The sequence below is a fragment of the Symphalangus syndactylus genome, chromosome 13 (assembly GCF_028878055.3).
Source record: "Symphalangus syndactylus isolate Jambi chromosome 13, NHGRI_mSymSyn1-v2.1_pri, whole genome shotgun sequence".
Lineage (NCBI taxonomy): Eukaryota > Metazoa > Chordata > Mammalia > Primates > Hylobatidae > Symphalangus > Symphalangus syndactylus.
The window spans coordinates 31693226-31719937 of record NC_072435.2 but is presented as its reverse complement, the minus strand read 5'-3'; the positions used below and the strand labels follow the sequence as shown (position 1 = coordinate 31719937).

Sequence of the window (26712 nt, the reverse complement as noted above, 5' to 3'; positions counted from 1 at the left end):
GCGGCGGCGCGCGGGCCGGGTGGGGCGGGGCCGAGCGAGGCGGGGCGCGCGCGGCGGCCGTTGAGGGACCGTTGGGGCGGGCGGCGGCGGCGGCGGCGGCGGCGCGCGCTGCGGGCAGTGAGTGTGGAGGCGCGGACGCGCGGCGGAGCTGGAACTGCTGCAGCTGCTGCCGCCGCCGGAGGAACCTTGATCCCCGTGCTCCGGACACCCCGGGCCTCGCCATGGTGAGTGAGGCTGGGGGGTCGCCGAGGCTGCGGGCTCTGAGGCGGGCTTAACGGGGCAGGACCCCTGAGGGGGCGACAGAGCCCAGAGTGGGGGGCGTCCGGGCCCGGCGAGAGCCTCGGGACCCTTTTCTGCCCGCGTTGTTGGGGGCCGTTGAACCCAGAGCGGGACGTCTGGATCCCCAAAGGTTTCCAGAAGCGACTTTAGCACCAGATGGGATGTTTAAGTCCACAAATGGGTATCTGAGCCCCGAAAGAGAACATTTGAACCCCGGATGGAGGATCGGGACCCTCAGTGGGACCCCTCAAAAGGATTTTGGACCCAGGATGGGGCGTTGGGTTTCAGGATGGAGGTGTTTGGACCCCAGGGGACGAAATAAGAAAGATGGGCTGGGGAGGGGAGCTATTCAGGCCCTGATGAAGGCGTTTGGTCCTGAGAGGATGCAGGGAACGGGGGAAGAAGGGAGGCTGGGCTGCTCCTGGATGGGGTGGTGGAGGGTAGCTGGGCCCGGGCGGGGAGGGGCGATCCCTGGGCTCCGGTGGAGCAGAGGAGAGGGTCAGGGGTGGGCAGTCACTTCTACAGATGAGACTCCCGAGGGTGGGGGAGGGTGGTCTCCAAAGCCCCAGCACTGCAGAGGAGGAGGAGAGTGAGGTGCAAGCTTATGGGAGGAAGAGCCTGGGGTGGGTGGCAGCGGAGATTAGAAGATGCTCTTGAAGGCTTCCGGGACATAGAAGGATCAGGGTCGTGGAGGTGGTGAAAAGGGATGGTGAGAGTGGGGCTCGCCAGTAGTCGGGGGACAGGAACCCTTGGGGTTAATTTGGAAGTAGCTAGAAAAGGTTCCGAGGTTACTAGTGGGTTAAGACTGTTGCTCTAGAAAGACAGAATTTTTTTAATGGGGTAGGAGTGTCGTGTTTGGGTCCGAGAGAAGATGGATTTCCAAGGTGAGGGGTTGGGGAGGACTTGGGCTTGGGTGGTTGGGAGGTGAGGTGGAAGGAGAAAATGAATGGCAGTCAGGGTGGGCCTAGGTTTGGGGGTGGATGTGGGTAGCACCCTGCCAGTCTCCAGGGACAGGCCAGGACAAAGACGGCTCAGTGTGGATTGGGAGTGGGCTGCAGGGGCCGGAGGAAGCTTTTCTACCGTCCTCTTTCCCCAGGAAGAACGCGGCTGGGTGGAAGGCATGGGGCAGTGGGAGCAGTTGGGCGGAGCTGTTCAGGCCCCTATTGCGCACTGAAGCCTCATGAAATGGGGATGGGAGATCAAAGTTTGGGGTGCCTCGAATGAGCCAGCTTTTTCAAGCCTAGAAGCGTCACTCCGTCGCTGCCCTTTTCAGGCCAAGAGCACTGCCTTTTCCCAATAGGAGCGCCGGTTTTCTCATGATCCCCAGCCCCACGCACCATGCTGCACCTCCTCACTTGTGCCAAATGACAGTGCAGTACAGTGTGGCGTCAGTGACAATCAGATGCCTATTCCCGTGCCCTCGGGTGGGGGCTGCAGAGCTTGATCAGAGAGTGCCTCTGGGGAGACCCCTTGATCGGCCTGAGGGCCACTTGTTCCATTCAGGACCCTCACTGAGCGTGTCTGTTAATTCACAGTTAGGGCTTTGAGAGAAAACCAGCAGACTAGTTCTTTCCTACTCCCTGCCACCCACAACACCCACAGCCCCCCCAGGCTGAGCCTGGGAACCGTGTGCAGCCATCCTCCCTGGCAAGGCTGGGGAGAACAGGCAGCCGCTGCTGTGTATCAGATCTCATACTTGCTGACACAGACCTGATGGCTCCTCTTGCCGCTACCCCATTTTCCCCCAGCAGAACCTGGCTCAAGGGTCCCTGAAGCACTAGCAGGCCCCCTACCTCCAGAATAGGACCCGAGCTTTGGCCACAACTAGTTTCTCTTTCCGTTTGTAATCAGCAAGGTAGAGGTGGGACAAGTCACTGTTAACTGGCCTTGGACTTTGGCCTGAGCTCTGTGGCTCCTCCTTGGCCCGGGTGAGGGGCCCTGGCCTTGGTTTCTGATCTCATCTAACACTGCTCTCTGGCATTGGCTGGGGGCTGGGGCAAGGCAGAGAAATCATACCCTCTTCCCTCCCCCACCTCATGGTTTTTTTTCTTGTCCAGCCCCTTGCTGGAGCCTAAGATGAGTGATAAGGAAGCAGGAGACCAGCTGAGTTATTTTGGAAACAGTTTTTGTTGAAAGTTTAGTCTTCAGGTCTAGAAAGGGAAGAAACCTTGAGCGAGGATCAATGATCTCTTCTTAGGCGGTCGGTTTTCTGGGCAGCAACCTTGCTTGAGATATGTACCTTTCCTTGACCAAGCAGGGAAGTGGGTCTCCAACATGGGAGGGAGAGCGTCTGACAGGCCCTCCATGCAGAGCCACGCCTATTTGCAGCAACCCTGTGACAGAACTGAACATGACAGTGCCTTATCTGCATCTTCCAGTCTTTTGGTGGAGACTGGCAAACGGTGGCCTTCAGAGCCACTCGGGGCAGTCTGCAGCCTGTCACAGCCTCTTCGCCCCCACCCCCAGCCCCTTACAGTGCTGGCCAAAGGTCCGGGGAGCTGGACTTCTTGCAGGGCGGAGCAGTGGGCTGGGAAGGCCCTGACCTGGCTCGCTTTTTCCATTCTAGGCCAGGGGAAAGAATGAAAAGCAGATGGGATGGCAGCCGCCTCCCCACATTGCTGCCCTCCTCTCTGTTCTTTCCCTGACCCTCCCCGGGCATTGCCTGGTCTCGGTAACCAGAAGCCCATCCTCCCTTCTCACTTTCCCTAAGCCTCTTCCTCAGGTGTCAGGACCTAAGGAATGGCTCCAGGCTTTTTTGCCCATGGTGGGAGGTGGGGGGGCAGGTGGAGCGAGGGGCTCATGGGTCTGGGGCTGCCAGGTTGGCATTTAGAAGACCAACCATCCTGTCTTTTTTGAAGGCAATGCAGAAGAATCTTCATTTGACCTCCCCACCTCCCCTTTACACTTTGGACTTTTCCAGAATATGCATGTGTGCTGTTTTCCTTCTCTACCTTCCTCTTTCCCCCTCCCTCAGTGCTCTCCCCTCTGCGATCATCACTTTGATTACCCCTCCCATTCTGCCTATTTGGGGCTTGCAAATTCTTCTTCCCTTAGGTTTTTTTTTTTTTTCTAACTTTTTTAGATCAGTGATTGTTAATATTTGGGACGGGGATGGGGGTAGGGGAGGCAGGCGGTGGTTTGTTCCTAGCCTCTGGAACCTCTCCGTAGAATACTGCAAATTCACATAATAGTCTGCCTCTATTTCTGAGGCTCTCAGACTCAAGACTAGAACATGCTATAGGCTTACAGCCCCTTTCCCTGATTGTGAAAGGAAGGGGAACAGACCCACTGTGGTCCCGGGATGGTGGTGCCTTCTTAACAGCATCAACAAAAACCAGGGAAAATTTGTCTTTTGGCTGCTAAAGCTAAATATCGGGATTCAGCCTCCCCGACCCCCCAGCCCCGCTCCTGCCCCATAGGGTCACTATGCCTGGCTGATACCCAGCACACCAGTGCAGGAGAAGCCAGTCCCCGCATCTCCTCCCCACCCCCAAACCCCGCATGCAGCAAGGGCTGCCTGCCACCCATTGGCCAGTCCCCAGAGTGCCCAAGCTGGAAAGGGTTAAAAACTGCAGTGCAAGCCGACTTCAGTCCTCTGCTGCTGCCCACTGCAGCCCTCTCCCTGACGTTTGTCCCTCCTGCCCAAAAGAAACAAAACAGAATGGCCCTGTGCCCTCACTGTGCTCAGGGGGTGGAGCGCCTGCCTCCAGCCTGACCAGAGTTCTTTAGGTGCTTGAGCAACTCGGGCCGCAAGTTAGGAGAATGTTTGCCACTCGTGTCGACTCTGCCTGAGCCAACCGCCTTCAAATAGGTGACACAGAAACTAGCAGAGATAGCCCCAGACATCGTCCCTCTGCCCTACCCAAGGACTGGCCTGCTTCAGTTTGGAGCCTTCTAGAGCTTCTTGATGAGGCCTCCAGGGCAATCGTTCCCTTCAGTTGGCCTCTGGGGCTCCCACTGATGAGATGCAAACCTGTGCCTGGCCTTGCCAGCGCTGCTAGTTTGGGGCTGGGGCAGGCTTTTCTCCCGCCCCTGTGGCTCCCACATGCTGGGGTGAGATTGGAAGCCCGTGGGTCTGGGCAGCTTCATCGGGCCCTGCATCCAGCAGGCCTGAGTGTCCAGCCCACCCTGGTAACCAGCTTTCTGAATCACCAGACTTTATCATCAGGAGCTGGCTCTGCCTCAGACCCTGCCTCTGGCATGCTCCTCCCTGGCCCAGCGGGAATGCCACGTGGAGCCGGCCTCACTGGGGCCGGGGGCCTGGGCTGAGTGAAGAAGATGCGTCCGTGCTGTCCCGCCTGGTGACTGACTTTCCCCTTCATGCTTTTGCAGGCTGACCAGCTGACTGAGGAGCAGATCGCAGGTGAGTCTGCTGTCCCCTCATCTTAGCTCAGGAAAGCCTCCACATCCCCACCCAAATCTTAGTCACTGAGGAGTGACATCTGATGGGTGAACCTATGTATCCCTTGTGTCACCTAACACTATGCCTTGTGCCTAGAATGCTGATAAATGTGTGTAAGAGCACACTAGTGCCCCAATGACACCAAGCCCCATGGCCCTGAGACAGGCCTTTACCACACACCAAAGGCTGTGTTCCTCTCCTGGGCCTGGGTCATCTAGGGGCTTGATATCAGTGGCTGCAGGATGAACCCAACTCGCTCCCAGCTTCAGCCAGGTTGGCTTAGAAGGTGAGCTCCCTGCCTCCCTATGGGGCCTGCAGAGCTCCTGTCCCACTTTAGGAGCCGCCCAGGAGCTGGCTCGTCACTCCCACCTCTGCACTTGCCTGCGCTTTGCACTTCTTTTTGCATGTGCCTGCGCCTGCCTGTTCTGCTGGCAGAAGTGCCTCCCCAGCGCTTTGCATGGGCAGCTCCTTCCCATCCCTTAGCTCAGATGTCCCCTTGGGGAGGCCTTCCCTGACCCCCATCTCAAGTATACAGCCTTCCTTTACTCTCCTTCACATCACTTTATTTTCTTCATAACCTTTCTCACTGTCTGAAATTATTTTCTTATGTCTTCACCTGTTGTATCTCCTGTTACTAGATGTGAGTTCCATTGAGTTTGGGACTTGGTTTTGTTGGTCCCTGCTATAGCCTTAATGCCTGCCTAGAACATAGTAGGTCCTCCGCAAACTTGCTGGCTAAACAAACAATCATCTCTCTCTCAGCAAGCTAGAAGAAATCCCTGGATCCCATCTAATTCATTTTTCTAACCCGTCCAAAACCCCAGAAGGGTCAGCTACAGGAACTATTGTGTAATTATGGGTCCTTGCCTGCCTACCCACCCATACTGAGCTGCCTGAGGACAGAGAGCAACTCTTGGTTTATCTCCATAGCCAGGGGCCAGCACGCAATAGACCAGAGGAGCGATCCAGAGAATGGGCCTCTGCTCCCCACCAGCTACCCAGCCCCCAGCTCTGCTGTCAGGTTCAACCCGCTGTGTAACAAGTACTAAAGGCCCAGCGTCTGCAGTGGGAGGAGGCAGGAACAGACTTGCCTTCTCTCCTTTCTCCCCACAACCCCCCTCACAGAGTCACCTTTGCAGCTTCAAAATTTTGGCCCTGGGTGGCTATGGAGACCCCTGAGGAAAGCCAGAGGATGGCCTGGTTTAGTGATATGAGCTCGGGGTGCCTCCATGACCCACTCCCTGCCCACCCCAAGAACAACAAGGCCTCAGCACAGGGAGGTACCAGCCTCCCTGGAGACTCTTGCCGTGTCCCCAGGGCCCAGAGGCTCGGGGCCACAGCTGCCCAGCTGTGCATGTCCCTCCCAACGCACCTGCCACCCATCTCCCAACTCTGGCCTTGTGCAACATAAACGGTCTGCTTTTCACCCTGTCCCCATTAGCAAACTGTCCACCGCCTCACCCCAGCCCACACCCTCTGGGAATAGGCTGCCAGACATCTGTTTTTCGAGGGCTTGGGGGTAGAGGAGCACCAGGTGCCAAAATGGGCCCAGTGGGAGGGCAAGAGCCATGTGCTTCTCTCCCTGCCCCTGATGCAGCCCCAGCTGTGGCCTTCCCACTCAGCACTGCTAGCTCCTCATCCTCCTGGCTTGGCAGCCGTCCCCTCGCTTTCCATCCCCCCACCCACCCCACGCACCGTCCGTCAGCCATGTTCTGCTGCCGACCACCCCCACGCTCACCACACGCAGTGGCTCAGCTCCTTTGGAAGCTGGTAGCACCCACGGCAGGGAACAGGGCTGCCAGTCAGAAGGGAGTGGATGCCTGCATTTCCTCTTCAGGCCGGCCAGAGGCATTCTGCAGCCTCCCCTCCTCGTCCCAGCCAACCAACCCTGGCTAACACACTCAGATGAAGAATCCTTTCGGCTTTCATTCACTCCATGACTTTGGTCCATTTCATCATTTGAGGGAGAAGCCAAAGTCAGGGACCAAACAAATGGAGAATCATCTAAGGACAGCTGTCAGACCATTTTTCCCCACTGTCTTCACTAGCTGGCCAGAAAAATAGCTTTACCTGGCACAGTATTGATGTTCAATAACTTGAATGAAGGTTGGAAGGGCTTTGCCCTGACACTGAGGAGAGAGAGCTGGTTGCATGGGACTTGAAGTCTGTCTCAGTTTCTTTAGGTGGGACTGACGCCCTTGGCCTTCCTCCAGGGAAGGCGTCCAGCATCCAGAGCTAAGGATTCTCCTGTGGGCCTTGTGACCTCTGACTCCTTCCCCTTCTTCCCTCAGAGTTTAAGGAGGCCTTCTCCCTCTTTGACAAGGATGGAGATGGCACTATCACCACCAAGGAGTTGGGGACAGTGATGAGATCCCTGGGACAGAACCCCACTGAAGCAGAGCTGCAGGATATGATCAATGAGGTGGATGCAGATGGTGAGCCCCACAGAGCGCGTGGGCAGCCCTGCTTCTGGTCACCCCGAGTGACTGCAGGGAGCCTCCCTCAGGGTGATGGATGAGCCCGTGTCTCTCAGGGCCCAGGATCATCTTCCAGGGCCCAGGCCAAGAGCATTCTCCATCCTTTCCCCACCTTCCAGGGAACGGGACCATTGACTTCCCGGAGTTCCTGACCATGATGGCCAGAAAGATGAAGGACACAGACAGTGAGGAGGAGATCCGAGAGGCGTTCCGTGTCTTTGACAAGGTAAGCAGCCCTCTCCAGGGGCGGCCGTGAGACTGACGCCAGCCTTCAGGCAGACAGGCGGAACTGGAGCCACGGAGCTACCACTTCCAGGAGGCCCGGGTCCCGGTGCCAGCCTCACTGCCAACCTGCTCTGCCACCTCAGGCAGCCTCCCTCACTGTGCTCACTGCCAAGGGATGGTGATGACAGCCACCCCTCTCACTGCCTCTCTCCCCGCCGGGGGAAGTGCCCAGTGAAAGGCTTTATCCCCAACCCCCAGGATGGGAACGGCTACATCAGCGCCGCAGAGCTGCGTCACGTAATGACGAACCTGGGAGAGAAGCTGACCGATGAGGAGGTGGATGAGATGATCAGAGAGGCTGACATCGATGGAGATGGCCAGGTCAATTATGAAGGTGAGTCAAGGCCAGGCTTGATCTCTGGAACAAGAAGAGGATCGCAGCTTCAGGAACAAGCCCCCAGATCCCTCTTGTTGGGGAGGGCTGCTCGCCACTCAGCCTGCCCGCCTGACCTCCTCTCTCTCTGCTTCACTCCACAGAGTTTGTACAGATGATGACTGCAAAGTGAAGGCCCCCCGGGCAGCTGGCGATGCCCGTTCTCTTGATCTCTCTCTTCTCGCGCGCGCACTCTCTCTTCAACACTCCCCTGCGTACCCCGGTTCTAGCAAACACCAATTGATTGACTGAGAATCTGATAAAGCAACAAAAGATTTGTCCCAAGCTGCATGATTGCTCTTTCTCCTTCTTCCCTGAGTCTCTCTCCATGCCCCTCATCTCTTCCTTTTGCCCTCACCTCTTCCATCCATGTCTTCCAAGGCCTGATGCATTCATAAGATGAAGCCCTCCCCAGATCCCCTTGGGGAGCCTCTGCCCACCTCCAGCCCGGGTGGCTCTCCTCCATTTTGGTTTGTTTCCTCTTGTTTGTCATCTTATTTTGGGTGCTGGGGTGGCTGCCAGCCCTGTCCTGGGACCTGCTGGGAGGGAGAAGAGGCCCTCCCCCAGGCAGAAGAGCATGCCCTTTGCCGTTGCATGCAACCAGCCCTGTGATTCCGTGTGCAGATCCCAGCAGCCTGTTGGGGCAGGGGTGCCAAGAGAGGCATTCCAGAAGGACTGAGGGGGCGTTGAGGAATTGTGGCGTTGACTGGATGTGGCCCAGGAGGGGGTCGAGGGGGCCGACTCACAGAAGGGGACTGACAGTGGGCAACACTCACATCCCACTGGCTGCTGTTCTGAAACCAACTAATTGGCTTTCTGAGGTTTGGCTGGGTGGGGACTGCTCGTTCGGCCACTCTGCAAATTGGACTTGCCCGCGTTCCTGAAGCGCTCTCGAGCTGTTCTGTAAATACCTGGTGCTAACATCCCATGCCGCTCCCTCCTCACGATGCACCCACCGCCCTGAGGGCCCGTCCTAGGAATGGATGTGGGGATGGTCGCTTTGTAATGTGCTGGTTCTTTTTTTTTCTTTCCCCTCTATGGCCCTTAAGACTTTCATTTTGTTCAGAACCATGCTGGGCTAGCTAAAGGGTGGGGAGAGAGAAAATGGGCCCCACCACGCTCTCAAGAGAACGCACCTGCAATAAATATTGTCGGCCAGCTGCCCAGGGGACAGCAGCTACAGCAGCCTCTGCGTCCTGGTCTGCCAGCACCTCCCGCTTCTCCGTGGTGACTTGGCGCCGCTTCCTCACATCTGTGCTCTGTGCCCTCTTCCCTGCCTCTCCCCTTGCCCACCTGCCTGTCCCCATACTCCCCCAGCGGAGAGCATGATCCGTGCCCTTGCTTCTGACTTTCGCCTCTGGGACAAGTAAGTCAATGTGGGCAGTTCAGTCGTCTGGGTTTTTTTCCCTTTTCTGTTCATTTCATCTGGCTCCCCCCACCACCTCCCCACCGCACCCCCGCCCCGCCCCCCCCCACCCCCTGCTTCCCCTCACTGCCCAGGTCGATCAAGTGGCTTTTCCTGGGACCTGCCCAGCTTTGAGAATCTCTTCTCATCCACCCTCTGGCACCCAGCCACTGAGGGAAGGAGGGACAGGGCATAGTGGGAGACCCAGCCAAGAGCTGAGGGTAAGGGCAGGTAGGCGTGAGGCTGTGGACATTTTCGGAATGTTTTGGTTTTGTTTTTTTTAAACCGGGCAATATTGTGTTCAGTTCAAGCTGTGAAGAAAAATATATATCAATGTTTTCCAATAAAATACAGTGACTACCTGACTTGGCTCCTCCCCTCCTGTCTCAGTTTCTGGCCTGCCCCCTCCAACACACACACACACACACACACACCAACCCCCACACTGACTCCTTTGACCCAGAGGTGGAAGAGCCTCTCCTCCAAGCTGGCTCTGAAGCTGTGTCCGGTCAGTGCAGCCCAGTGGACGCCTCTGAACCACAGTTCTGATCCCAGCTAGATTGCAGGATCGTCAAGGGCAGGGTCCTGTCCTAGAGATAGTCGTGCAAATGGACTGAAAGGCGGGGACTGAGAAGCTCCATTTGAGGCAGGCCCATCACGCCACAGGAGCACACAGAGAAGAGGTCAGCCCAGTCAGGTGGCAGGACTGAGCTGAGACCTACCTGAAAGATGGGGCAGTCCCCTAGCTGGGTAGGGGAAGGAAGGGCGTTCCAGTTGCGGGGGACAACGTGTGTGGAAGCCCTGAGGCAAGAGAAGCCCGGACACCAAGGAACTGAAGGAAATCCAGTGAGGCTGGGTGAGAGCCCTGAGCAGCTTGGAGCCCAGCCGGGTGAAGAGAGGAAGGCAGGGGCAGGCCCTGCAGCGGGTGAGCCTCTTGATGGTTTGGTGAGAGGGGTGGCATTCACTGCTTTAGTCTCACAGGCAGCCAGAACATTCCAAGTTTGGATCTACAGTGGTGAGAAAGGCATGGTCCTGAGCTCACAGGGAGGGCATGGGACTCAGTGTTGGTTTGAAGATCTGAAACAAAAAGCCCAAAACAACTGCAAGCCACACAAGGCAGAGTACAAACCACTATGCGGTCACTATGCGGCAGAGAGACGAGGCCAAATTACAAACCACAGAAAGCTCAACTTCCTCGTGGCAAGTGGGGATGTGAGGAAGAAGCTGCCTCAACAGTGCCCAGTGGCACATGCCTGTAATCCTCCTACTTTGGGAGGCTGAGGCAGGAGGATTACTTGATGCCAAGAGTTTAAGACCAGCCTGGGCAACAAAGCAAGACCCTCCCATTCCAGTGGGGCTATAGTGGAGGGATGGGTCAGAATCCTCAGGGGCTTTTCTCATTCTCCCTCGGGGGAATGGGGAATGAGAGGTTAATAAGCATTGTCTTTAACTTCTGAGCTTCTCACACAACCACAGGAGCTGGGCAAGGGTGGAGCAGAGACAGAAGTCAGTGGAATAAAAAGACGTCCTTCCACTCATCTGCACTTGGCCTCAGAGGGCAGGGGAAGCCTGGCCCAACCCCAGGGCCTTCCCTGTGGCGGAGAGATGAGGCCTCGGCTGGGTTTTCCTGGTGCATCCCAGTCACTGGAGCCAGCGGCGAGGGTGGAGACATGGGGAGTGACAGGCCATTTTCCAGAGTCCCAGCTTCTGGGCCCTGTTTTCCTGCCACCTGGTTGTGGCTTGGCATTTGGTGGTGCAGTAAAGATGGTAGAGTGTAGTGGATAACTTGGGGTCTGAGCACAAGCACCTGCCTTAGCATTCCAGTTCTAGCACTTACCTGCCTTGTAGCCTTGGGCAGATGCCTTAGAGTTTCTGGACCTCAATGACCCTGTCCACAAAATGGGGGTATAATGGTACCTGCCTCCTGAGCTGAGCTGAGGATTGGATGAGCCTACAGGAAGGAGGGGGGTGTGCAGTGCTCAGGAAGTGTTTGGCCATTGGCTGGGTGCTTCCTGCTTCACGGGCTGCCTTTGAAGCTCTGCATCCATGAGCTCATCGGAGCCTTAAAGCAGCCACTTGGGCTGGATGCTATTAGTTCCCATTTTGCTGACCAGGAAACTGAGGCCCAGAGAAGTGAAGTCACTACTGCAAGGTTATGAAGTAGGAAGTGACACAGCCGGAATCTGAACCAGACCTGACCCTGAGGAGTCCAAGCACCCAGCAGCTGGGCTTTAGGATAAATGGTAGTTTAAAAACAGACTTCAGGCAGGCCAGAGCCAGAGCCAGAGCCAGTAGGGAGGCCAGGCTGAGGCTGGTGTCCCAGTGGTGGGGTCTGAAATGGGAGCTGCCCCCTTAGCAGTCAGGGTACCTGGGGAAAATTCTGGTCTAGTGGTTGAGTCAAAGATGGGCTGTGGTTTCCCACAGGACTGGGCTCAAATCCCAGGTTGAGACTCACTCAGAAGAGTGAGTCTTTGTGCTCACTAAGTCCCAAGGGGCCACCTCTGCCACCTCAATAACCTTGGAGCAGTGATTTAATTTCCCTTGGCCTCCATTTACAAGTCTGCAAAATGGCAAAAGTAAAGGAAGAGGATACAAATATCCACCAACTTGGGTTGTGCCAAACTTTTTTTTTTGAGATGGAGTCTCACTCTTGTCTCCCAGGCTGGAGTGCTGTAGCATGATCTCGATTCACTGCAACCTCCGCCTCCCAGGTTCAAGTGATTCACCTGCCTCAGCCTCCCAAATAGCTGGGATTACAGGTGTCTGCCACCACACCTGGCTAATTTTTTTATTTTTGTAGAGACAGGTTTTCACCACGTTGGCCAGGCTGGTCTCGAACTCCTGGCCTCAGGTGATCCACCCGCCTTTGCCTCCCAAAGCTCTGGGATTACAGGTGTGAGCCAACACGCCTGGCTTCTTTCTTTTTTCTTTTTTTTTTTTGAAATGGAGTCTCACTGTGTCGCCCAGGCTGGAGTGCTGTGCTGTGATCTCAGCTCAGGGCAACCTCCACCTCCTGGGTTCAAGTGATTCTCCTGCCTCAGACTACCCAGTAGCTGGGATTACAGGTACCTGCCACCATGCCTGGCTAATTTTTGTATTTTTATTTTTTGTATTTTTAATTTTTTAAAATTATTTATTTATTTATTTTGAGACAGAGTCTCACACTGTTGCCCGGGCTGGAGTGCAATGGCGAGATCTTGGCTCACTGCAACCTCCGCCTCCCAGGTTCAACTGATTCTCCTGCCTCAGCCTCCTGAGCAGCTGGGATTACAGGCACCCGCCACCACACCCAGCTAATTTTTTGTATTTTTATTACAGACGGGGTTTCACTATGTTGGCCAGGCTGGTCTCAAACTCCTGATCTCGTGATCTGCCCGCCTCAGCCTCCCAAAGTGCTGAGATTATAGGCGTGAGCCACCGTGCCCAGCCTGTATTTTTATTTTTTATTTTATTTTATTTTTTGAAATGGAGTTTGGCTCTTGTTGCCCAGGCTGTAGTGCAATGGCACAATCTCAGCTCACTGCAACCTCCCCCTCCCAGGTTCAAGCGATTCTCCTGCCTCAGCCTCCCAAGTAGCTGGGATTACAGGCGCCTACCACCACACCCGGCTAATTTTTGCATTTTGGTAGAGAAGGGGTTTCACCATGTTGGCCAGGCTGGTCTCTAATTCCTGACCTCAAATGACCTTCGCCTGCCGCAACCTCCCAAAGTGCTGGGAAGCCAAACTCTCCCTTTCTGCCTCCCCCCGCCCCCGCCACCCCGTCCCCCGCCTAGGCTGGAGCGCAGTGGCGCCATCTCGGCTCACTGCAACCTCCGCCTCCCAGGTTCAAGCAATTCTCCTGCCTCAGCCTCCTGAATAGCTGGGATCACAGGCGCGTGCCGCCACGCCCCACTAATTTCTTTTGTATTTTAGTAGAGACGGGGTTTCATCGTGTTGCCCAGGCTGGTCTCAAACTCCTGGGCTCAAGCAATCCGCCCGCCTCGACCTCCCAAAGTACTAGGATTACAGGCGTGAGCCACCGCGCCCGGCCATGCCAGACTTTATAGACATCATTTCACTTAGTTGAAATCCATCCATACCCAGGCTGGATGGACTCATACTAAAACGCAGCACCCGCTCAAGGTGTGCGGACCCTGCCCAGGCATGCCGGCAGGAGTCACTAGAGAAATCTGGCAGTGGAGGAGTGGAGGCCGGGCAGGTGAAGCCTCTTGCATCACACCACACTTCCTGGAAGCAGCTGAGCCGGGTCTCAAAGCCCAGCGCACTCGGATCCCAACGCCCACGCCTTCTCCCACCGCATCCCGGTACCCATGCTTCTCAGCTGCCTATCAGTAGTTTCCCCCTTGGGCCCTATGTTTTGAAAGACTTTTACTCCCAGACAGGCTACATTATTAAATAATCATGACTTCCCTTCCAATTTTTTATTATTCAAAGACCAATAGACCGCACTCAGCTTCTAATGGCCCCTGGGCAAGCGCTGAGGGGAGCCGGCTCCAGCCCAAAGAAGAGAAATGCCTGGACCGGGAGTCATTTCCAGTTCAGCCTCCCAGGTCTACTAGACCAGCTCATAAACCTGTCCTGAGAAAGTGACTAGAGAAGGGGACATACCAGGGATGCCCAACCAGGGCCGCCTGAGGGCTCCCAAGGATCCCCTCACTTCCCAGAGAGTGGCTCTGGGGCCACTCCTGAGTGTCACTCCCAGTGTGACCAGCAGGTGGGGCAATGACCACGGAAGACCCTGAAGAGCTGCAACTCCAGGCCCAGCCCACGGCATAAGTGTGTGTGCGCCGGTGTTTAAGTCCCATTTGTGGGTCAGGCCGGGTGCTAGGGAGATGGGAATGAATAAAAAGAAAGAAATCGTAAAATGAATCAAGTCCCCTTGACTCCCCCGTTCCCAGCACATCACTTCCTGAGCCCCACTCCAGACTAGGGCAGGCGCCTAGGGCAGTCACCCTCTGTGTCTGCTGGTTTGAGCCAACTGCAGATCAAAAATATTCAAAACACACAGGGTGCGGTGGCTCAAGCCTATAATCCCAGCACTTTGGGAGGCTGAGGTAGGTGGATCACCTGAGGTCAGGAGTTTGAGACCAGCCTGGCCAACATGATGAAACCCCATCTCTACTAAAAATACAAAAATTAGCCAGGTAAGCTGGGAGTGGTGGCTCACGCTTCTAATCCCAGCACTTTGGGAGGCCAAGGCAGGTAGATTATTTGAGGTCAGGAGTTCGAGACCAGCCTGGCCAACATACTGAAACCCCGTCTCTACTAAAAATACAAAAATTAGCCGGGCAGTAGTGGTGCGCATCTGTAGTCCCAGCTACTCAGGAGGCTGAGGCAGGAGAATCGCTTGAACCCAGGGGGCAGAGGTTGGAGCGACCTGAGATCGAGCCACTGCACTCCAGTCTGGACAACAGTGAGACCTTGTCTGCCCCACCCCACCCCCCAAAAAATTAGCCAGGTGTGGTGGTGGGCTCCTGTAATCCCAGCCAGTCGAGAGGCTGAGGCTCAAGAATTGCTTGAACCAGAGAGGTGGAGGTTGCAGTGAGCCGAGATTGTGCCACTGCACACTTGCGTGACATAGCAAGACTCTGTCTCAAAAAACAAAACAAAAAAAAGACACAATAAAATATACAAATTTTAAAACAATACAGTATAATTATTTACATAGCATTTGCATTGAATCAGGTGTTATAGGTAATCTAGAGATGAGTCAAGGTATAAAGGAGGACGTATGTAACTTATATGCAAATATGACACCACTGTGTATAAGGAACTTGAGCATCCACAGATTTTGGTATCCCAGGAGGGTCCTGAAACCAATCCCCCTAGGATACCGAGGGATGACTCTCTATATTGTCACAGATCCTTGCACTGTGCCCTCTTAGTACAGCTTGTGATTTTGTATCTTAGCTGCTTATTATAAAACTTTTTTTTTTTTTGAGATGGAATCTCACTCTGTCACCCAGGCTGGAGTGCAGTGGCGTGATCTTGGCTCACTGCAAGCTCCACCTCCCCGGTTCACGCCATTCTCCTGCCTCAGCCTCCCAAGTAGCTGGGACTACAGGTGCCCACCACCACGCCCGGCTAATTTTTTTGTATTTTTAGTAGAGACAGGGTTTCACCGTGTTAGCCAGGATAGTCTCAATCTCCTGACCTCGTGATCCGCCCACCTCGGCCTCCCAAAGTGCTGGGATTACAGGAGTGAGCCACCGCGCCCAGCCAAAACATTTTTTTTTAGACAGAGTCTTGCTCTGTCGCCCAGGCTGGAGTGCAGTGGCATGATCTCGGCTCACTGTAGCATCAACCTCCTGGACCCAAGCAAGCCTGCCAACTCCACCTCCCAAGTTGCTGGGACTATAGGCACAGACCACCACGCCCAGCAATTTTTGTATTTTCTGTAGCGAAGAGGTTTCACCATATCACCCAGGCTGCTCTTGAACTCCTGGGCTCAAGAGATCCACCTGCCTCAGCCTCCCAAAATTCTGGGATTACAGGTGTGAGCCACTGCGCCCAACCTTTGTAACACATTTTTATGTGATTATTCAATCACCCAAGTGGATTGTGAACGAGGTAAGGCCAAGGCTATGTCAGTCACCACTATATTCCCAGTAGGCATGAGGCAGCCTCGGGTCCAGACCAGAGCAACTCAAGGGAATGTATGTTGAGATAATGAATATACAGGAGGCTGAAGAAGGGAGACATTAGATGCCCCAAGTTGGAGGTGTAAGCACGACAGAAACGCTTTTTTTTTAGACGAAGTCTCACTCTGTCTCCCAGGCTGGAGTGCAGTGGCGTGATCTCGGCTCACTGCAACCTCTGCCTCCCGGGTTCAAGCGATTCTCCTGCCTCAGCCTCCCAAGTAGCTGGGAATGCAGGTGCCTGCCACCACGCCCAGCTAATTTTTGTATTTTTAGTAGAGATGGGATTTCACCGTATTGGCCAGGTTGGTCTCAAACTCCTGACCTTGTGATCTGCCTGCATCAGCCTCCTAATGTGCTGGGATTACAGGCGTGAGCCACCCCACCTGGCCAGAAACCCTTCTCTTAACTTGGTTCACTTTCTTCTTTTTTTTTTTTTTTTGAGACGGAGTCTCGCTCAGTAGCCCAGGCTGGAGTGCAGTGGCGCAATCTCGGCTCACTGCAAGCTCTGCCTCCCGGGTTCACACCATTCTCCTGCCTCAGCCTCCCGAGTAGCTGGGACTACAGGTGTCCACCACTACGCCAGGCTAATTTTTTTGTATTTTTAGTAGAGACGGGGTTTCACTGTGTTAGCCAGGATGGTCTCGATCCCCTGACCTCGTGATCTGCCCTTCTCAGCCTCCCAAAGTGCTGGGATTACAGGCGTGAGCCACCGCGCCCGGCTTGGTTCACTTACTTCTAAACCTCAGGTCCCCGCTCAGCCATCCCCTCCTCCCAGAAGCCCTCTTGCCTAGACACCCTTCCACCCTGCTTCATGCCCATTCTGAGGACAGGGCTGTCTCCCCCACCAAACTGAGCTACGAGAGGGCAGGGCCAGGTCTATTTCTATCACTGCCATGTCACCAGCATCACAGGGACAAGCCCGGACATACAGTAGTCCCTCAACAAGACCCTGCAGAGCGGGTGAGCAGACACACGTCCTTGCCATGGCAGGCTGCGGCCAGTGCCATCGTGCAGCCGAAAAAGTGCTGAGGGTCCGTCGAGGGAGGAGTGTTTGCATCTTCGAGGAGGGAAAATGTAAGAAAGAATTTGACGGGCAAGGGTGTTCTTGACGGATGGAAAAGGGAAAAAACAGTTCCAGGAAGAGTGAGCTCAATAAGCAAAGATGCGGGGGCCCAAAATGTCACGGCCTCTTTGGGGAAACCACAGCCATCTGATGCGGCCTCAGCCAAGGCCTGCAGGGGATTGGGAGCGCCGGGGCTGGTCAGGAGCCTCCAGGTGGCGTCTGAGCCCTGGGAGCTTTCCAAGGCTGGCAGTGACTGCCAGATAGAGCTCTCTGGACAGGACCCGGGCAGCTGGCAGAGAGGATGAACTTGCGCAGTCAGAGGCCAGGATCCCAGCTAGGAGGAGTTTCCAAATCACCCCCGAGGGGCAAAGGGTGGATAGGGGGCATTGTCTGAAAACCTCTGGCCTGTTAGACAGTGTAGACACCCAGGTCAGAGGTGGGGTGAGGGGAGTGGCTCTGCAGTAAACAGTGAGATGTCAGGCCCTGGGAGGGTAAGAGCCCGTAGAACTCCAGCTTCTACGTTGCATCCTCACTTCCTCTTAATCCTCATCTGAAAAACGGGAATGAGAGCAGCACCCACCGCAGGCAAGGATGCTGTGATTCCAATGCTCAGCTCAGCCTGGTACATAGTGAGCCCTCAGAGGTCAGATGGGCAGAACTGACCCACCTTCGGGGGTGACACAGAGAGAGGAGGTGAGCACCCTTCAATGCCCTTCTCCAGAACCCCCCATCCCTTCCTCACCATCCTATGTTGGGGGTAGGAGGGTTGGCCAAGGTTTGGCCAGGCTTGGTGACAAAAGCAGGTTCCAATCTGATGTTTGTCAACCTGTTGTGTTTTTGCTTTTAACAAGTGGCTTTTTTTTTTTTTTCTTTGAGGCAGAGTCTTGCTCTGTCACCCAGACTGGAGTAAACATCTCGGCTCACTGCAACCTCCGCCTCCCAGGTTCAAGCAATTCTCGTGCCTCAGCCTCCCGAGTAGCTGGGACTACATGTGTGCACCACCACACCTGGCTAATTTTTGTATTTTTAGTAGAGATGGGGTTTCACCGTGTTGGCCAGGCTGGTCTCAAACTCCTGACCTCAGGTGATCCTCCTGCCTTGGCCTCCCAGAGTGTTGGGATTACAGGTGTGAGCCACCACGACAGGCCAGCACCCAGCTAATTTTTTTTATTATTATTTGTAGAAACGGGGTCTTGATATGTTGCCCAGGCTGGTCTTGAACTCCTGGGCTCAGGGGATCCTCCCGCCTCAGCCTCCCAAAATGCATGGATTACAGATGGGAATCACCTTGCCCTACCTACTTACTTTATTTTTTTAATCGCAGTAAGATACACATAACATAAAAGTTGCTATTTTAACCATTCAAAGTTACAATTCAGTGGCATTTAGTGCATTCACACTGTTGAGCAACCCTCACTACTATCCAATTCCGGAATATTTTCATCACCCCAAAGGGGAACCCCAAGCTCATTCATGGGTGATGTTGACCTGTTTTTAACTCTCCCAGACACCCCTTGTTCTGCTTTATTGTGATTTGAAACATGGTTACCTGGGGGGTGGGGGCGGGGTGGGGGGGATGTCAAAACACCCGAGCCAGAGCCGGGAGGTGCTTTGCTTTTAAAATGTATCTGTCCAAATAATAATAGCAACAGCTACAGCAATGGCAATCATAGTGACATTTCTTATGGGCTTTATTCCAAGCCCTGAGCTAACTTGCTTTTCAGAGGGAATTGCTTAATCCCCAAAGCCGCCCTGTAAGCTAAGTGCTAGATTATAATCAAAAGGAAACAGAGGTGTCCCGGAGTGGATAGACAGGCCTGCTCTACACCCACGCCCACTCGCTGTGTGAGCCGGGACAGGTGGATTATCATCTCTGGACCTGGACTCCAACCTCTGTAGAGAGGATTTACTGCCGGGCTCAGAGGCTCCCGCCTGTAACCCAAGCATTTTGGGAGGCTGAGGTGGGAGGATCACTTGAGGTCAGGAGTTCGAGACCAGCCTGGCCAACGTGACGAAACCCCGTCTCTACTAAAAATACAAAAAAATTAGCCAGAGGTGGTGGCGCAGGCCTGTAATCCCAGCTACTCGGGAGGCTGAAGCAGGGGAATCACTTGAACCCGGGAGGCGGAGTTTGCAGTGAGCCAAGATGGTGCCATTGCACTCCAGCCTGGGCGACAGAGCGAGATTCCGTCTCAAAAAAGAAAGAAAGAAAGAAAGGATTTATAATAGGTTGCCCTGTGGATGGAGTGGGAGGAAGCGCTGCCTACCCCTTGAGGAGTTGGCTGCTGTTGTCCTCATGGGGGGCTAAGGCCTCACGTACCGCACCTCTCCCCAAGTGTGGATTTTTTGTTTTAACACAGAGGGAGAGTAGGAAAGGGGAACTGGGACTGGCAGTGCAGTGGGGCTGGGTGGGGGGAGTTCCCACTCACCCTCCCCCACCCTAAACGCCTACTCACTTCCTTCCATGCTCATCAGCTCACTCCTGAGCACCCTCCATCCTGGGCCTCTCTGAGGGCAGGGAGTGGTCATGAGAAGCCCGTGGGGATGGCAGGCTGGAAATCACCCCGGCAGAGCCCAGGGTGGAGCAGAGGCTTGTCTGTGTCTTAACACCAGGCAATCAGCACTGCTGAATTTCGGGGAAAGGTTGAGGGTTTTTTGGGTTTTGTTTTCGAGACAGAGTGTCACTCCGCCACCCAGTGGCACGATCTCAGCTCACTGCAGCCTCAACCTCCCGTGCTCAGGTGATCTTCTGGTCTCAACCTTCCTAGGAGCTGGGACTACAGGTGTGCACCACCACGCCCAGCTAATTTTTAAAATTTTTTTTGTAGAGACAAGTTCTTGATATATTGCTGGGCTGGTCTCAAACTCCTGGGCTCAAGTGATCCTCCCACCTGAACCTCCCAAAGTGCTGGGATTACAGGCATGTGCTATGGTGCCCAGCCAAGCATCTGTTGAATGAATGAATGAATGAATGAATGAAATCTTGGTGAGGGCTCTAAGGACACATAACATGAAGTCAGGCTCTGTAAGAAGGCTTTTATTTATTCAGGACCCTGGGGACAGGCACAGGACTTAGGTTCTTGTTCTGGGGCAGTCCCTGGGATCCGCAGCCCCCACCCTTCATCTGCCAGCTTCTCCATCTGTCTCCCGACCACCTGCACCCCCCCAGGGTCTCATCTCGCAGCCCGTCAAGCTAGATGGAATGTCTCAGGCCCTTTTTGTACCAAGCACATGTCCTGCGTTGTTACCCACGATGCAGCAGCCTCCCCTTCCTCCCATTGCCCCTTTGGGATGCCAGGGCTCCCAAGCCTGATGGGGGACCAGCGGCAAGGGAAGGCAGGCAGCTTTTCCAATAACTCTGGTTTTTATGGAGCAGAGAGGGGCTGGCTCTTGGAGTGGCTTGGTAGAGGGGAGGGCCATTCCCTGGGGACTTGGGGTGGGCAGCTGGGCCCCCTAAGTGGATGCAGATTGGAGCCAGCACCCAGACCAGAGCAGACCTGAGTGTACAGAAGCCGCTGGGAACTTCTCCGCCTTCTAAATATTTAGACAGTGAGCTGGATGGGGAATCCAGGGCCAGAGCAGGTCGGCCAGGCCACTGGTTATTTTGAGAGAACCATTCTTTCTGCGCTCCAGGATAAACGTTTCCTCTGTCCCTCACTCTCTTTCCAGAGCCAGCAGCGACCACCCTGCCTCAGGCCAAACAGCAGCCGATCGGCCCCAGAGTTTGGGGGCCAAAGTGCTAGCATCCGCAGCCATCAGCCATGTCCCTGATTTTCTGGCTCCTGTCACCCGAAGACAGGGCAGAGATCACAGGGTCAGCTCGAAATGTCAGCAGAGGGAGCAGGCGACGCTGGCTTCTGCTTTGGACGACGTTCCCACGGCGCTGCCGCTGGACTGCTGTGTGAGAGGCAAGGGCGCCACCTGCCCCTCGCCCCAAGCTGACAAAGGCACCCAGCTCCCCTCCTTTCCCACAGGGGCAGAGGGGGCCCTTGGGTCCCTCCTCCCTGAGGCGAGCTGGGAAAGGGGTGTCTGCGAGTCGCCGTGGGCAGGCCCGAGGCACAGGCAGCAGACCCAGAGCTTGAGTCGCTGGAAGACAGCCTTGCGGAAAAGGATGAAGACCCAGGGGTCCAGGATGGGATTGAAGGCGTAGAAGCGGAAGGCAAGGAGGTCCCCCATCTCACTGCTGCTGTCAGGGGCGACGGCCTGGGTGAAGCAGCGGATCTGAGGGCAGGGTGAGGGTGTCAAGGAGCACCCAGGAGTCCTCAGCCTCCCCACCTTGGCTCCCTCCTCCCACTTGCTTACCAGGGATGAGGTAGGGGTGACATGTCAGAGGGGAAGGAGATAAGATAAAAACTAAGTAACAAATGTATCTGGGGAACACAGGGAGAGAAAGCCCCAGGAAATTGCCAGAGACGCCTAAGGGGAGAGGGATGAGGGCCAGGTATGTGGGTCCCCCCACCCTTAGAAGCTGGGAGGACCCTCGGGTTCCACAGATTTTTGAGTATAACGTCCCTGCAAGAAGGTGGCGCCGCCCAGCTGGGCCCCTGAAACTGCCGCAGAGCTGTGGTTGTGCCTGTGTGTATCTGTCCACAGCATCTGAGTCTCTGAGTCAGAGTAACCCCCAAAAAAGATTTAAGACCCCCCAATCCAGCCTGGCCTCTTGCATTTTACAGAAACAGAAACTGAGGCTCAGAAGAAAGGTCGCAGGACCAGGTGTCACAGACACTGAGTGGGTACCAGGGTACCAGGGTCTGTGCCACTCCCATTGGGGAGGGGCAGGATGGGAGTCCCCACAGGAAACCGAGGTGCGGAGGCAAGAGTGGGGCCTTCTCTGAGGCAGAGGGGAGTCAGGTAGGTGGGAGATCAGTCTCTACAATCAAAGGACCCAGATGAGGACCTGGTTCTATGTGACTGTGGGCGAGAGACACTGCCCCTCATCTGTAAAAACGGGGACAGGAGAGAATGTTCTCTTGGTTTCCTGCCAAATGCTGTGGAATGGGTGGCTATGATCATTTTGAAAGTTATCTTAGGAAGTATTTGTAAGGCACTAAGCACGGGGCGGGCATAGAGAAGCGCTCAATGAGTGGTGGTCTTGTCATTACAGGGGTAGGGGAAGGATGGGGGATGCATTTCATTATGGGGGGCTCAGGATGCCTAAGCTGGGAGACAAGGTATCAGAAGTCAGATGCAGAAAGACTTCTGCAGAAAGCCAGGAGCTGTCTGACTGAGGACCAAGCCTCTGTCTGATTTGTTTTTGTTTTCTTTGTTTTTGTTTTGAGACAAGGTCTTGCTCTGTCAGCTAGGCTGGGATGCAGTGATGTAATCACAGCTCACTGCAGCCTCGACCTCCCAGGCCGCAGCAATCTTCCCACCTCAGCCTCACAAGTAGCTGAGGCCACAGGCACAGGCCATCATGCCGGGCTAATTTTTAAATGTTTCATAGAGATGGGGTTTCACCATGTTGCCCAGGCTGGTTTCAAATCTCTGGGCTCAAGTGATCCTCCTGCCTCGCCTTTCTTTTTCTTTTTTTCTTATTTATTTATTTTTTTGAGATGGGGTCTCACTCTGTCACCCAGGCTGTAGTGCAGTGGCACGATCTCAGCTCACTGCAACCTCCGCCTCCCGGGTTCAAGCGATTCTCCTGCCTCAGCCTCCCAAGTAGCTGGGACTTCAGGCATGTGCCACTACATCCGGCTACTTTTTATTTATTTATTTGTTGTATTTTTAGTAGAGACAGGGTTTCATCATGTTGGCCAGGCTGGTCTCGAACTCCTGACCTGAAGTGATCTGCCCGCCTCGGCCTCCCAAAGTGCTGGGATTACAGGTGTGAGCCACCGCATCCGGTTCTGCCTTGGCCTTTCTACATGCTGGGATTACAGGCGTTAGCCACCATGCCCACGATGTCTGACCTCTTTTGAGCCTCAGTCTCCCCATCTGTGACATGGGTACAACCCACAGAGCTGCCCTCCTCCTCTCCCCACTCCTCCCAGCTCCAGAGGGGACTCACCGTGAGAGGCAGGGAACACACGGCCATGACTCCCGTCATGAGGGCCAGCAGGATCAGGTGGTCCACCTCGTCCTCTCCGGTGCGCGGCCGTGGACCCAGAGAGCCCTGGTGGCGCTTCTGCTGGCGGTACATGCGGCAGAGGCTGAGGGTGACCGAGCCGTTGCAGAGGAAGATGGCAGCCACCAGCAGGGCCACCAGGCCGGCGTAGGCCAGCGAGAAGGCGGCGCCGCCCGGCTGGGCCCAGCGCATGCGGAGGAAGCACCAGCTGCCGGGGCAGTACTGCTGGTGTTGGCCCAGTCCCAGCAGGGGCAGCGCGCAGAAGAGGACGCAGAAGGCGTAGATGGCCGGCAGCGCCAGGCGGGCGCAGCGGGGCCCGTCCAGCTGCGCGTAGAGGTAGGGGTGGCTCAGCGCCAGGCAGCGCTCCACGGCCATGGCGAAGAGGATGAGCATGGACGCCAGGCCGAAGAAGGTCATGGCGAAGGCGAAGGCATCGCACAGCGCGGGGCCGCCTCGGGCCAGGCCCAGCAGGGAGCTGTTGCGCGCATAGGCCACGAACACGGCCGGGCTCAGGAAGCTGGTGCCCAGCAGGTCGGTGGCCGCCAGCCCGGTGACCAGCACCGTGAAGGCCGAGGGGCGTGCCGGTCGCCGCGCGCTCAGGATGCCCAGGGCCAGCCCGTTGCCCACCACGCCGGCCACGAACATCAGGGTGCTGGTGGCCGGCCCCACCGAGCCCCGCACGTAGGTGAGGTTCCTGCACGAATCCGCCATCCCAGGTATGGGCTGGAGGGTTCCCAAGGTGGGAGGTAGGGGGTCAGAGGGAGCCAGGGCTACCCCCACCACCCAGCCCACTCAGATGTCCCTGCTGGCCAGTCCTTGTGGCAGCTGGGGCCTCCCAGCCAACCCCCAGTTCTCCTGTATGTGCGAGTATGTAGTCCTCTCCCCTCTGGCTTCTCCAGTATCTCTCTCTCTCTGTCTCTCCCCACTTTCCTATTTCTCTTTCTCTCTTTTCTTTTGAGACGGAGTCTCACTCTGTTGTCCAGGATGGAGTGCAATGGCCTGATCTCGGCTCACTGCAACCTCTGCCTCCTGGGTTCAGGCGATTCTCCTGCCCCAGCCTCTGGAGTAGATGAGATTACAGGCGTCCACTACCACACCCAGCTCATTTTTGTATTTTTAGTAGAGACGGGTTCCACCATGTTAGTGAGGCTGGTCTCGAACTCCTGACCTCAGGTGATCCATCCACCTTGGCTTCCCAAAGTGCTGAGATTACAGGCGTGAGCCACCATGCCTGACACCCCCCCCACACCCTCCTATTTCTTTCCTTCTCTAGCTCTGTTTCTGCCATTAAAGAGACAGAGAACATCCGGGCATCGCCAGCTCTTTCCCTCTCTGTCTCTCGGTCTCTTGCTGTTATCTCCCTGTCTCTGTCCCCCCCCCGTCCTTGTCCTCCCCGTACCTTTCTCCCTCTAACCCCACACCCTCTACCTGCTCCTGCTCTGTGTTGCTGCTTCCCCAGCCCCTCACCGCACCTCTCCAGTCTCGCCCAGGCTCTCCTGTCCCGCGCGTCTGTGCCTTCACTTGCTTTGCTCCGCGTGTCTCTCGCTGCCTGTGTCGGTCTGTGTGTCAGCTTCTCCTTCCCTCCTCCCTCCGTCCTTCCCTCCCTCCCACCCTCCTCAGCTTGCCTGCTCACCCCAGCTTTTTCATTTCCTCTCTCTGCCCCGCCCTCCCTCACTGTTCTCCAGAGGCCCCCCTGGCACACTCTCCACTCCCCGTCCACCCGCCCAATCCAGGACATCCATCTCCCATCGCTGCCTCCACTCTCCTCCCCACATCCTCTCTTGGTTCCCATCACTGAGCCACCTGCCACCTCCCTACACATAGGTCTCCTCCCTCCCCCAGTGTCTCCCTCTCTGGCCTGGGTGGGGAATTCCTGAGTCACCATCACTTAGGCTTGGAGCCTCCTGGGGTAGTAGGGGGCCTCTAGGAGGGACCTGAAGGGCACAGTTGACCAGGCTTCAATGGGGTGGTCTTGGCCTGGGCTGTCTCAGGGTGGCCTCTGGGATCTATTCTGGGCTGCGGGCCCCGGGGCTGAGGACATTGCCCAGGGATTGAGAAATGACCAGGAAATTCCTCTCTGATGTAGTGTTTTCCAGACACCACTGAGAGTTCTGGTCCCTGGACACAATTCACTTCTTCCAGAAAGCTGAGGAAGGAGGCTTGGCCAGAGAAAGACATGCCAGTCCCTCGAGCCTGTCCCTGGGCACCCAGCTCACCCTGCAGAGACCCGAGAAGGAAGCATGAAGGGGCGTATTTGGTGTCCAGTTGTCAGGGACAGGCTTGGGAGACTTCCACGGCCCATCATGGAAGGGTAGCACTGGGCCACCGTCCGACTTCTCGCACAGCACCCCTAGGCCCCAGGCCAAGCTCTGGTGACCCTGACCTTCAGGAATCATATTTTGATCACAGGAAGCTGTCCACAGCTCCAACATTGCTGCCATGTGTCCCCCACCCTCCCCAAACACAGCCAAGCCACCGCCGCTGCAGCCTTGGGCCAGCGTGACAGACCCACATGTTCCCGCTGCCCACACAGCGTTCACGGGTCTCCCTTCCCACGGAGTCCGTGGCTTCCCAGGCAGCCTCCCAGCCCAAAAGGGCCAGATAAAACCTCAGAGACCCTCTCTGAGCCCCGCTGTTTCTCAGGGGGACGGTCTCAAATTCATTCGACTTGGCTTCCTGTTTCCATCTGACCACCTTTTTTTCTCGCTGCGAGATGGTCTCAGGCGAGGAGAGGGAGCTGGTAGACTTCAGCCTCCTCCTCTGTTCGTGGGGTAACAGGGGCCTCACGGGCCTGGTGGCCGGCCTCAGCCTGCAGCGCATCCCAGATTGGTCTTTGTAACAAGGAGAGAGGCTGTGCGGATGTCTCTTGTCCAAGGCCAGGAGGGATGTGTCCAACCCAAGGACTGGACTGTGGGCAGCTGCCGTCTTGCCCTCTCTGTACCCTGGCGTGTGACCACAACCCCTTTGCCCCTTCCCCCCATCTCCCTATCACCCTTGCCCAGCTGGCACCCGCAGCTTCCAGCAGGATGGGCGCCCAAGTTCCAGCCCCACCGTGGCTCCCTGAGGGACCCCACAGCCCTGCTCTGGGGGCACCTGTACATGTGGGCTCCAGGTCCTGCCACGTTGTCCTGCGTCATGCTGTGTGGTCCCCAGACAGACCAAAGGGAACTCAGGAAGTTATATCACATTAATGAAGGATGATGTCTGGCAGGCGTGCGTCTTGTTTTGGCATCGGGGGGGCCTCTGGTTCCCGGAGCCTCTCTCTCTCTCGCTTCCTGCTACAAGGACGGTTAACATTCAGGAAGTCCCCTCTGCTCCCATGCCCAGTGGGACCGTAGTCAAACCCTCGTCCCTTCCAGGCCTCCGTTTCTTTTTTGTTGTTGTTTTTCTTTTTGCTTGTTTTTGTTTTGAGATGGAGTCTTGCTCTGTCACCCAGGCTGGAGTACAGTGACATGATCTCAGCTCACTGCAACCTCCGCCTCCCGGGTTCAAGCGATTCTCGTGCCTCAGCCTCCCGAGTAGCTGGGATTACAGGCATGTGCCACTGCACCCGATTTTTGTATTTTTAGTAGAGACGGGGTTTCACCATGTTGGCCAGGCTGGTCTTGAACTCCTGACCTCAGGTGATCCATCTGCCTCGGCCTCCCATAGTGCTGGGATTACAGGCGTGAACCACCACGCCTGGCTGTTTGTTTGTTTTTGTGACAGGGTCTTGCTCTGTC

General features: G+C 55.8%; 3 protein-coding genes across 4 annotated transcripts in view; 1 reads left to right on the top strand and 2 right to left on the bottom strand.

Annotated features, from left to right (window-relative positions):
- The window catches only part of LOC129460173 (uncharacterized), a 69302-nt gene extending 69079 nt beyond the window's left edge, over positions 1 to 223 (bottom strand). The window contains exon 1 of the mRNA XM_063614906.1: positions 3 to 223. Within this exon, the coding sequence (XP_063470976.1) occupies positions 3 to 223 (221 nt within the window). The remainder of the gene's footprint in view (positions 1 to 2) is intronic.
- Positions 28 to 9586, top strand: CALM3 (calmodulin 3). The gene is made up of 6 exons (XM_055236300.2): positions 28 to 224; positions 4612 to 4642; positions 6973 to 7116; positions 7278 to 7384; positions 7642 to 7777; positions 7921 to 9586. The coding sequence occupies exons 1-6, from the start codon at positions 222 to 224 to the stop codon at positions 7947 to 7949; spliced, it is 450 nt and encodes a 149-aa protein (XP_055092275.1). The 5' UTR covers positions 28 to 221; the 3' UTR covers positions 7950 to 9586.
- Positions 9587 to 19948: 10362 nt separating this feature from the next.
- PTGIR (prostaglandin I2 receptor) lies at positions 19949 to 24608 on the bottom strand. Of its 2 annotated transcripts, XM_055236299.2 has the most exons (3): positions 24463 to 24608; positions 22934 to 23713; positions 19949 to 21147 (listed from the first exon to the last, which is right to left on the bottom strand). In XM_055236299.2, exons 2-3 carry the CDS (start codon positions 23699 to 23701, stop codon positions 20755 to 20757), a joined length of 1161 nt encoding a protein of 386 aa, XP_055092274.1. In that variant the 5' UTR covers positions 23702 to 23713; positions 24463 to 24608; the 3' UTR covers positions 19949 to 20754. The 2 variants fall into 2 exon arrangements, with proteins under 2 accessions (XP_055092274.1, XP_063471992.1); XM_063615922.1 differs by having other exon boundaries at positions 22934 to 24564.
- Between the last annotated feature and the right edge of the window lie 2104 nt (positions 24609 to 26712).

Excerpts from the sequence above, each read along its gene's own strand:
- CALM3 (XM_055236300.2), top strand. Across the intron at positions 4,643-6,972 it reads GACTGAGGAGCAGATCGCAG|AGTTTAAGGAGGCCTTCTCC; the intron begins GTGAGTCTGCTG and ends TTCTTCCCTCAG. Across the intron at positions 7,778-7,920 it reads TGGCCAGGTCAATTATGAAG|AGTTTGTACAGATGATGACT; the intron begins GTGAGTCAAGGC and ends TTCACTCCACAG.
- PTGIR (XM_055236299.2), bottom strand. The coding sequence starts at position 23,701 with ATGGCGGATTCGTGCAGGAACCTCACCTACGTGCGGGGCTCGGTGGGG. Across the intron at positions 21,148-22,933 it reads TGTGTTCCCTGCCTCTCACG|ATCCGCTGCTTCACCCAGGC; the intron begins GTGAGTCCCCTC and ends CCCTGCCCTCAG.